This window comes from Diabrotica virgifera, chromosome 10 (assembly GCF_917563875.1).
Source record: "Diabrotica virgifera virgifera chromosome 10, PGI_DIABVI_V3a".
Taxonomy (NCBI): domain Eukaryota; kingdom Metazoa; phylum Arthropoda; class Insecta; order Coleoptera; family Chrysomelidae; genus Diabrotica; species Diabrotica virgifera.
The window spans coordinates 147,635,824-147,648,024 of record NC_065452.1 but is presented as its reverse complement, the minus strand read 5'-3'; the positions used below and the strand labels follow the sequence as shown (position 1 = coordinate 147,648,024).

General features: G+C 35.3%; 3 protein-coding genes across 9 annotated transcripts in view; 1 reads left to right on the top strand and 2 right to left on the bottom strand.

Moving 5' to 3' along the window:
• The window catches only part of LOC126893466 (protein claret segregational-like), a 649,821-nt gene that overhangs the window by 174,480 nt on the left and 463,140 nt on the right, over positions 1-12,201 (top strand). The gene's annotated exons all lie outside the window — the stretch shown is intronic.
• Positions 1-12,201, bottom strand: part of LOC126893469 (protein disulfide-isomerase A6 homolog) — a 504,458-nt gene that overhangs the window by 154,277 nt on the left and 337,980 nt on the right. The window lies entirely within an intron of this gene.
• Positions 1-12,201, bottom strand: part of LOC126893468 (protein disulfide-isomerase A6 homolog) — a 250,979-nt gene that overhangs the window by 225,482 nt on the left and 13,296 nt on the right. The window contains exons 3-5 of one of the 3 annotated variants that reach the window (XM_050663712.1): positions 8,342-8,569; positions 8,057-8,282; positions 6,110-6,407 (exon numbers count right to left, since the gene is read on the bottom strand). The exons of 1 other annotated variant lie outside the window; for it this stretch is intronic. In XM_050663712.1, coding sequence (XP_050519669.1) covers positions 6,110-6,407; positions 8,057-8,282; positions 8,342-8,569 — 752 coding nt within the window. The remainder of the gene's footprint in view (positions 1-6,109; positions 6,408-8,056; positions 8,283-8,341; positions 8,570-12,201) is intronic. One more of the 3 variants, XM_050663710.1, reaches the window with a different exon arrangement.

The following is a 12,201-nucleotide window of genomic DNA, read 5'->3' as shown; positions in this document are numbered from 1 at the left end:
AGCATTTGCGGACATATGTTTATAAAGCAAACGGTCATTATGTTTTCATGCAGAATTACCCCTTAAGTTTGTCGTACTTCTTTAGAAACATCCTGTACTGATAAAGAGCATGCCTAGTTGCTAAAGTACATAACTTTTGTATTATCCAACATAAGCGAATGAATCAAAAAACAGAATGTTAAGAAAACCTGAGGCTATAGTTGGGTTTTAATTCCAGTATTTTATAAATGCTAGAATATTAAACAGGGTGTTGCGAACTTTGAGAAAAAAACACAGATTGATTCGTACACCCGGTATACAATGAAAATTTACCTGTTTAGCAAAAATATTATTACAGGGATATTGACAAAGAATGGAGCTATAACATATTCAAAAAATCACTTAAATCGAACAACAGGTTTAGGAGATACGCGACATCAAAAATGACCCATTTTTTAGGGTGCCCGTTTTCTATGACGCACAGTGTATTTTGAAAAAATTAAATTTTCAGATAGCCAAATAGTTATTTATTCCATCGAATTCCAAGACGTTACTGCAATCATCTTTTAGCTTATATTTCTCTCTTTAAGATTCAAAAAAAAAATTAGCTGCCACTATTTGCCCCTTTGGTTTTGCGAGAATTTTTTGTACAAGCGTTCTGCGCTATGAGTTTCAATATGAATCGTTAACAACGCAGAATCAACAGACCATGCCGCAACATTCAAGTAGTTGTTATGACTGTAGATCTTTAGTTATTTCAGTATGGTATTGTAAAATCGTAGATAAAAGATTGAGGTACAGTATTGTTGAAAAATAAAGTAAAAATTAGTTTTGGAATAAAAAATTAGCGGATTGCATCCGCCATTTTGTTTTTTGAAATTTCGATTTGGGATTCGTAATCAGCAACCTCAAAAACCCCTGGATATCAAATTTGGACGGTATTACATATACCGGGTGTCCACTTATATTTTCCCCCATTTTAACTCCCTATAACTTCTAAACGGCTTAAGATAGAAAAATGCGGTTTTCAAACTGTAACTACAAACTACACAGTTAAAACCATTGGCCACGAAACCACCAAAGTTCAGGTTTTTGAGGCAGAACATTTCAATACATTAATCAGCGAACTGGATAAAAAAAACACCCAATATCATACCTTCAGACCAAAAAATGAGAAAACCTTCAGATTTGTGATGAGAGGACTTCATCACGAAACAAATACTGAAACTATAAAACAGTCATTGCAAAAACTTGGCCATGAGGCAACAAATATCCACAATATAAAACATAGAATTACAAAAATAGCCTTGCCTATGTTCTACATTGATATTAAGCCCAATGAAAATAACAAGGAAGTATATAATATTACGAACCTCGGAAACAATATCGTTAAATGCGAACCTCCATACACCAAGAGAATAATACCACAATGTACTAGATGCCAAGCTTTTGGTCACACCAAAGCTTACTGCAGAAAGATTTTCAAATGTGTCAAATGTGCAGGACAACATGAAACGAAAGATTGTTCCCGCAAAACAAGAGATGAACATGTAAAATGCGCCAACTGCGGAGGGAATCACCCTGCGAATTACAGAGGCTGCAACGTACACAAACAATTACAGCAACAATTGTATCCAGCATTACGAGAGAAAAGCAACGCCTTACCACAAAATCAACAAACAGCTAACAGATATATACAACCTGGAATGACATATGCCCAAGTAACAAATAACCAAGTACAAACCAGTCAAACAATACCAGAAAATATCCAGTCTGTCAACAACATGGCTAAACTAGAGGAGATGTTAACCAAACTAATGGAGCAAATGGGGACAATGTTAAATTTACTTACCGCAGTCGTTAGTAAATTAGCTTAATGACAGTACAACCCAAATATAAAATAGCTATCTGGAATGCCAATGGCCTACAACAACACGCGTTAGAAATAAAAACCTTCCTCATTGAGCAAGATATCGACATAATGATGATTTCTGAATCACATTTTACAGATAAAAATTATCTTTGTATTCCGAAATACAAATTATACTTCACAAAACATCCAGATAACAAATCTTATGGAGGTACTGCTATAATCATAAAGGAAAACATCAAACATTACGAAAGAGAGAAATTCGACAAAAATTACCTACAAGCTACTAGTGTTACAATCGAGGATGAGCACGGTCATATAACAATGTCTGCCATATACTGCCCACCCAAACATAATAACAAACAGATACAGTTTGAAGGTTTTTTCAATACACTTGGAACCAGGTTCTTTGCAGGAGGTGACTATAACGCTAAACATGTCACTTGGGGCTCACGAATTACAACTACAAAAGGAAGAGAATTAGTCAAAACAATGAAGGCTAACAATCTACAACAAATATCTACAGGCGATCCAACATATTGGCCGTCAGATAGTAATAAAATTCCAGACGCCATAGACTTTTGTATCACGAAAGGTATTGATACTAAGAAATGTACAGCAGAATCTTGTTTTGATTTATCATCCGATCACTCTTTAGTAATAATAAAGGTTAATTCTCAGATTAGAAATAAAGAAAAACAACCTTCTCTGTACAACAGTAGGACGAACTGGAACATATTCCGGGACAAACTAGATAATTTAATTTTCCTAGACTTACCGTTAAAAACTGTACTAGACATCGAAACAGCAGTCGAAAAACTAACAAAGAATATACAAGAAGCATCTTGGTTAGCCACTACAAACTATGAAACACCTCTAGGCAAAAGTGAAACATCCCCTACAATTAAAGAAAAAATTGCTGTCAAAAGACAATTACGGAAACAATGGCAACAGGCAAGGACTGGTGAAAACAAGAAGAAACTTAATAAAGTAACCAAAGAATTGAAACAACTAATTCAAGAAGAGCTAAACCAAGGCATTCAAGACTATCTAGAAAGTCTTACACCTACAGAAGCAACGGAATATTCATTATGGAAAGCAACAAGAAAACTCAAAACGCAACAACTTCCAAATCCACCAATCAAAAACTTCAACAATACATGGGCCAGAAGCAATAAAGAAAAAGCTGAAGTCTTCGCGGAGCACCTAAAAAATGTATTTAAACCATTTCCTTCCGAGGTATCCACCGCAGAAGAAAAAGAAATAATGGACTACCTAGATGCCCCATTTCAAATGGACTTGCCTCTACATAAATTTACTGTAAAAGAAGTAAAACACATTGTAAAGCATGAAATCAACATAAAAAAGGCACCTGGATTCGATCTAATTTCTGGAAAAATCCTACAAGAGTTACCTGAAAAATGTTACAAACTTATAACCTTCATATTCAACGCAATGCTACGGACGAGTTACTTCCCCTGCACCTGGAAGGTTGCACAAATCATCATGATCCCTAAGCCCGGAAAAAAACCAGAAGTCGTCTCCTCATATAGGCCAATAAGCCTGCTCCCAATGTTATCCAAAGTTTTCGAAAAGCTCTACGCCAGTAGGCTCGAAATAATAATAAATTCAAAAAAATTGATTCCAGATCATCAGTTCGGATTTCGAAAAAAGCACGGAACAATTGAGCAGGTGCACAGATTAGCTAACCAAATCTACAGGGATCTGAACGGTAAAAGATATTGCTCAGCAGCCTTCTTGGATATATCACAGGCATTTGACAAAGTATGGCATAGTGGCTTACAATTTAAATTGAAAGAACTCTTACCCTATCCCCACTATCTACTACTAAAATCCTACCTTTCAGACAGACATTTCTTCGTGAAACAAGGGAGTGAACTTACTGCATTACATCCAATATATTCTGGCGTTCCTCAAGGCAGCGTCTTGGGACCTATATTGTTTCTCCTTTATACAGCTGATCTGCCAAGAACAAGAACCACCACTGTAGCAACATTCGCTGATGACACAGCGGTCTTGGCATCCCACACCAATCCGGCCTCAGCCTCAAAGAACCTTCAGACAAACCTTGATAAAATCCAAAAGTGGCTAAAAAGATGGCGTATCAGAGTTAATGAAACGAAATCTACACAAGTGACATTCACTTTACGCAGAGAAACATGTCCACCAGTAAAAATCAATGACTGCTACCTCCCACAAGCTGACGATGCTAAATATCTTGGTATGCATTTGGACCGACGGATGACTTGGAAGAAACATATATTCACCAAAAGAAAACAGCTGGGCCTTAAATTTAGCAAAATGTATTGGCTGATTGGACGCAAATCTAAATTATCATTGGACAACAAAATACTGTTGTATAAGGCCATTCTCAAACCTGTGTGGACATATGGTATACAACTTTGGGGAACGGCCAGTAATTCCAACATTGACATCCTTCAAAGATTCCAAAACAAAGTGTTGCGAACCATCGTCGATGCACCTTTCTACATCCCCAACAGGGTCATTCTACACGACGTCAAGTTGGAATCCATCAAGGAAGTGATCTACCAGTTCAGTGTTCGTTACAGTGAAAGAGTGTCAGTGCATCCTAACGTGTTGGCCAACCGCCTAAACGTGCCTGATGTCAACGAAGTGCGTAGACTTGGACGCCTGCTACCTGCCGACCTGTCTACAGGACTCAGATAAGTTTTAGCTTTTAAGGACATATAGACACCAATAAGTACTCTCATTGTCAAAAAAAAACTAAATTTAAATTTAGCTAGTTCTTTAAAGGAGATCACTCACTGGAGTGATACTCTACATGTCAATCTCACATTTGTCAAAGCAAACGCTTATTGCCCTTCCGGCAGATTGCAGAATCCATTAGGGGGTTATATAAAAAAAAAAAAAAAAGTATTGTTGAAAAATAAAGTAAAAATTAGTTTTGGAATAAAAAATTAGCGGATTGCATCCGCCATTTTGTTTTTTGAAATTTCGATTTGGGATTCGTAATCAGCAACCTCAAAAACCCCTGGATATCAAATTTGGACGGTATTACATATACCGGGTGTCCACTTATATTTTCCCCCATTTTAACTCCCTATAACTTCTAAACGGCTTAAGATAGAAAAATGCGGTTTTCGCTGAAATGTTTTATTTTAGTAAAAGTTTTGTCTAAATGTATTGAATTTTTTATATCACTTTCGAATACGAAAAAGAAAATGGCGGATTTTTGGAAAAAACCGTTGTTGACTTTTTTTTAATGGAATACCCAGTATATTTTTTTGCAAATTGAAAGAAAGGGGATTCACCTATCCAGCGATATAAAGTTTTTCAAAATCGGTTGTCAAATCTCTGATTAATTAATTTTTAAAATGAGCGGTGCAACGTGGATATTACATACCTAAATAACATAACTAAGCAAAATGATATTATGTTATGTGATTTCCACATTGCATCTCTCTTTTTAACAATTATTTGTTCAGTCATTTGACAACCGATTTTAAAAAATTTTATATCGCTGGATAAGTAAATGACCGTTTTTTCAAGCTACAAAAAATATACTGGGTGTTTCAATAATAAAAGTCAATGTTTTTTTTTTCAAAAATCCGCCATTTTTTATTTAAAAGCGATATAAAAAATGGTCATTTACCTAAAAACTTGAAAAAACGGTCATTTACCTATCCAACGATATAAATTTGTTTAAAATCGGTTGTCAAATGACTGGGTAATTAATTTTTAAAATGAGAGATGTAATGTGGAAATCACATAACCATACGTAACATAATATCAATTTATGTGATATCCACGTTGCACCTCTCATTTTAAAAATTAATTACTCAGTGATTTGACAACCGATTTTGAAAAACTTTATATTGCTGGATAGGTGAATGACCTTTCTTTCAATTTACAAAAAAATATACTGGGTGTTCCATTAAAAAAAAGTCAACAACGTTTTTTCAAAAATCCGCCATTTTTATTTTCGTATTTTAAAGCGATATTTCTATCTTGAGCCCTTTAGAAGTTATAGGCAGTTAAAATGGGGGAAAATATAAGTGGACACCCGGTATTTAAAATACATAAACCCGCCATTTTGTTTGTTGCAATTCAGACTTCGGATTCGTAATTACCGACCTCAAAAACCCCTGGATGCCTAATTTCATGCAAATCAAAAACGCTTTCAAATTTTGTCCATCTTTTCGGGGTTTTGGACCACTGTGTGACGGTAGATTCCTTTATAAAAACACGGATACATACCCCCACATCTTCTTTTTGAATGTTTCTCCAATACCAGCAAGCATCTTAATATAATTATTTCTACATTCAGACTGACAATCTAAAATGTGAGGAAGAACGGCTACTACACACAGAGGTTTGTCTTCACACAATTTCTTAAATGACTTGTCATCTAAAATTTGAGTTACTTCTGGTGCTGGAATGTTCTCTTCTAACTTATCTAAAGCCCAGGTAACAATGTCACTTGATGTACGACCGCCATCATAATCTGTAGGAGAATCTTTTGCATCTGGGCCAAAGAATTTGATTGTTGGATATCCTATAAACAGAATTTTTTATAATTACTAAAAAAATAAAATGCAAATGGTAAATGACAAGATAATTAGATTAATATAGAAGGCACTTATGGAATAAAATTATTTCTGTCCTTGTTTTAAAAAATTATAGAAAACGCTGAGACCCATCAATTTTTATATACAGGGTGTTTCATTAATAATTGTCCATATAGTACCTGGAGAAACCTTAGCACAAAATATGAAGATTTAACCTAAAACACTTAAATAAAATGTGGTTAATTACTGAGTTACAGGGTGTTTTATCTAAAAATTTAAATTAAAAACTATTTTTGCTCAGCATTTAAAAACTATTCGATGTATCCTTTTCATACTTGGCAGGAAGTATAGGTAGGTACTGTACAAACTACTAAATTATGTTAAACAAACGTTTCTGGCTATTACCAGAGGCGTACGACGGGGAAAGTGAATGGTTGACTCTTTCCAAATTCTACGCCACTGGCGGAATTGCTATTTTAGTTCAATTTTTGGATTCTCCAATACTTTCTATGAAAATAATATACTCTTCATTCGTAACGATAAAGTCATTAGTTTTCGAGATCTTTGATTAATGTATTGTGTCGTTTCACTTTTAATTTCAAATATCTCGAAAACTAATCATTTTATCGTTACGAATGAAGAGTATATTATTTACATAAAAAGTAGTTTAAAATCAAAAAATTACACTAAAATAGCAATTTCGTCAGTGGCATAGTATTTGGGAAGGGTCAACCAGCCACTATCCCCTGTCGTGCGCCTCTGGTAGTAGCTAGAAACGTTTATGTATCTTAATTTAGTAGGGTGTATAGTACCTACATTTTCTGCCAAGTATGATAAGGATACGCCAAATAGTTTTAAAGTACTGGGTACAAATAATTTTTAAATTTTAATCATATGAATCATATAAATTAATCAAGATGACTGTGTCGTTTCATATTTAACTTCAAACATCTCGAAAACTAATGACTATCGTTACCAATGAAGAGTATATTATTTACGTAGAAAGTATTGGAGAATCAAAAAATGGCACTAAAATAGTAATTCCTCCAGTGGCGTAGAATTTGAGAAGGGATAACCATTCACCATCCCCTGTAGTACGCCTCTGGTAGTCGCTAGAAACGTTTGTTTATCATAATTTAGTAGAGTTTCTAGTAGTCGCACTTTCTGCCAAGTATGAAAAGGATATGTCGTTTTAAAATGCTGAGCAAAAATAGTTTTTAAATTTTTTGATAAAACACCATGTAACTCAGTAAGGAACCACATTTTATTTAAGTGTTTCAGGTTAAATCTTCGTATTTTGTGCCAAGGTTTCTCCAGTTACTATATGGACAATTATTAATGAAACACCCTGTATAAAGGCGTGCTTTTTAGATATAAATTTAAATCTATAGGGTGATTCATGCAAGCCTACCATAGTCCATAAGCTTTATTTTTAACGGAACACCCTGTATATTTTTATAAGCTACTTAACCTGATTTCAACGAACTATGCCTCAGGCCGGGGATACTGCTTCATGTATGTAGTGGAAAAAATGCTGTATGTTTATAAATGGAGTCTCGTAAATTGACCAATAAAACAAGGAAAAGTGGTCTCACAAATTACAAAATATGTTACTTTTTTATAAATTTCATTTTACCTTGTACTCCATATAGTGATGCTCTTGCTTGATGAACAGTTGCATCCAATGCTCCAAGTTTTACCTTGCCTTTAAGTTCAGCTGCAGCTTTAGCCCAATGAGGTGCGAGGTTTTTACAGTGCCCACACCACGGAGCAAAGAATTCTACTAGCCACATATCATCAGATTTCAGTACTAGCTTTTCAAAATTGCTATCAGTCAGCTCTACTACGTGGCTATTATCAGACTAGAACAAAAAATCATTCAATGTAAATAGTGTTAAGATTTTTAATAAATATCACCTACATCATCAGACTGTGATCCACCTCCTAAACCAAGATTTGCTTTAGCTTTTGCTTTAGCTGCCTTGAGAGCACCTTCAACGATATCTTTGGCAGTTCTACCACCATTAAAATCTTCAGGTTTACGTTTATCTGCCCCAAAAATTTTTATAGTAGGAAATCCTCTAATTCCATACTGACCTCCGATTTCTTTGTGCTGGTCTACATCTACGGCTCCAACTTTCACAATACCCTAAAATTAATTGGCATTAAAAATTTCCATTATATATTTATGTGTTTGCAGGAAAGCAACATTGAACACCTTAGCTGCATTTAGAGATATTCATAAATTTACATTGAGTGCATTACGAGTCATATTTATATGTCCCGTAGTGAACCTTTGCAACAGTGCATTACGACATAGTCAACACAGCCAACCGTTAGTGTAATAAAAGGTCTATTTGTCTCGTAATGCAGCGAACATAAGAAACTAATGCAATATTAATGAGGAGATGAGTCACACAAGGAGACACGATATCGCCTAAATTACTTACACTTGTTTTGGAGGATATTTAAAAAAACTGGAATGGGAACAAAAAGGAATTAACATTCAAAACAGTACAAGGAATTAACGTTCAAAACAAAAGGAACAGAATCTGATTCTCAGAATCTTAATAACCGTATACTACATGATAAGTCGGAAGTCAATAAGTTATTTATTAAGTTGGAGATCAATATGGAGTCGGTAAATAAAGTAATACGTGTTGGTAAAAGGTTGGAGAATAGTGCAAAAGGGAGACCACTGAAGGTAATATGTAATAGTCCTGATATAGTGAAGACTGCTTTGAAATCTGGAAATAAGTTGCGGAACTCTAATATAAGAATAGCCAATGATCTCACAAAGATGCAACAAGATGCATATATGGCTGCCAAAAAGAATTTAGAAGAAAGAAAATCTGTGGGTGAAGAAAACTTAGTTATTAGGTATAGAAATGGGGTTCCTGTAGTGTTGAAAGTTAAACCAAAAAACTAGCTTCTCTCCCATTAATGGTATATTACCAAAATGTTGGTGACCTACATTGCAAAATGTTGGATGTTATTAAAAATATTTCATGCTGTTCCTATGACATTATTATTATGGTAGAGAGCAATCTGGATGCTAGCATTGCTGATGGTGAGGTTAATTGTAAGGGTTTCAGTATCTACAGGTGTGATCGCAACCAAATGACTAGTGCAAAGCAGAGTGGTGGTGGAGTAATAATCTTTATTAATAACAGAATTCAGTCTAAGCGTATTTCGGTTGATGAAGTTCGAGTTGAACAATTATACATATTATGCCAGTGCGATAACACAGAGTTTGTGATTGGTGGCAGTGGCGTAGCTAGGGTGGGGCGGACCGCCCCCCCCCCCCCGCCCCACCCTAGCTACGCCACTGCCACCAAGGGGCTCCCCCCTAGGTGACACCCGAGAGACCCGATCACAAAAGAATAAATCGTTAATTTGTGACTTTACTCACGTTATCAATCTAAAGTTTGATATTATTTTGTGAACACACGAAACGACAGTATAAAGAGGGACAGTAGAACTTCTCTCCGAAAAATTGGAAGTAAAATCGTAAAAACAAGTAAAAAAGGCGCATGACGACCGCGCAATGTTCCCAGTCGCTAGAGCACCACACTGGCATTGCTGGTCGCGTAGAAACGTACGGGTTAACAGGGAAAACCCGCATCCACCACTGGTGAATTACCAATTGCGTACTCTGCCGGTAGTACTTCTTGAGATCAAAGTGCCTACATAGAAGAAATTTTACTGTTCCTCTTTTTACTGTGAAGAAACCGAGAGAACTCGAGGTCAAAGAGGTATTTCTTGAATTTTTTTTCCGTTAAAAGGAAAAAAGCAGTTAATCTAAGTTGACCTAATTATGTAACGATATTCTCAAGAAGCTTGAAATTGATGGTGTAGAAATATTATGAAGTGCCGTTCACAGGGATGCGATAATGCAGCTGTTATGAGCGGCGTACATGGAGGAATACAAGCTATTATTAAGGTGAAACAGTAGCGATCAACAGGTAGCCAAAACGCGTTCCAAGATTGCGGCTGTAATTTTGAATATTTTTTTGAGATATTTGGCACACGTATTCGTAATATAATAAAGAATGGCGGTACAGAGCCCAATTTGAAAAATATATTAATATGTGGAAATTACTCTGTAATTAAATACAATATTAAAAAAACGAGCCTGTACCGCCATTAAGAAGAACAAAAAAATACACTTTCTTCAAATAAACTTTTTTATCCGATGCCTAGATTTTGTGTCATTTTTTAACTACTAATGAAATAAAAAATTCTAGTAGTTCCAAAATGACACAAAATCTAGGCATCGGATAAAAAAGTTTATTTGAAGAAAGTGTATTTTTTTGTTCTTCTTAATGGCGGTACAGGCTCTTTTTTTAATATTGTATTTAATTACAGAGTAATTTCCACATATTAATATATTTTTCAAATTGGGCTCTGTACCGCCATTCTTTATTATATTACGAATACGTGTGCCAAATATCTCGAAAAAATATTCAAAATTACAGCCGCAATCTTGGAACGCGTTTTTGCTACCTGTTGATCGCTACTGTTTCCTCTTAAAGCAAAAAATCAAAAAAGCCATTTTCCTCGGATCTATCAATCCTTTAATTAATTTATGATAAAGTAATTGATTAATTTTTGCAAAAAATTAATCATCACTCTTTTGCACAAAACACATCTTGTGTAACATTTTTCAGAACTGTAGAAGCAATTTTTAAGTTTTTTATCTGTTTCCATTAGCTGCTAGGAAGTGCTTATTAAACATAGCAAAACATCTGTTAAGCGACTTTCCACAACGCGTTGGAGTTCTCAGTCACTGTCACTGCGCGCACTATGCTGGCTGCAGTTAAAGTATTGGCAGAACATTTTTATAGTGTTGTTGCTTCAATTGACAAATTCTCTCATCAACAAAACAAGAAAATTTATACACCAGAGGTGCTGCACATAACCTTATGCCTGCTTTATATAATTAAAGGCATTAATCAATCAGCGACCAAATTAGGGACACTTTGTCATTATATTGAAGAAAAACGTAATATTATAAATAAAGTAATACATAGATTTTGCCACGACAAAATATGAGGACGACGACATTTCCAACTAAAAACTATTTCGATGTAGAAAACGAATGGATGCTGAGTTAGCTACCTATATAGGAGTTACAATTCGAGCCGAACTTCAAAAAGATAATATTATGTTGGAATGTTTTGACATGATCAGTCCATTCATATGGCTTCATTGTTCGAGGCTGTGCAGACACACACTTTGAACAGTTGAAATTAGCTGTTTCAACATTTTGTGACTTTTACCATGAAGAGGTATCAGAAGAAGACCTCCTGCTAGAAATACCAAGGCTCAGAAGACTTTTACAAGCGGCCAATATTACAGCATCTAAATGGTTAGCTGTAGACTTTTTGAAATTCATTGTGGAATGGGATTTTATGGAATCTCTCCCAAACTTAATGGTCGCCTTAAAATTGATTATGACCATTTTTGTATCGGTTGCTTCATGTGAGATAAGTTTTGGGAAGCTAAAATCAATCAAGAATTACTTGTGAGAAACTTTGACGTCAACAAGGCTAAATAGCCTCGGTTTATTAACTATCGAACGGAGCGGTCGATATATTAGGAATACCTCTGTGAGGCAAAATCAAAAACGAAGAAATCAGGAGAAGAACAAAGGTGACTGACGTCATCGAAATGATAGCCAGGTTGAAGTGGAGATGGGCAGGACACATAGCCAGAACGACAGAGGGGCGATTGACGAAGAGGTTACTGGAATGGAGGCCAAGAGAAGACAACAGAAGA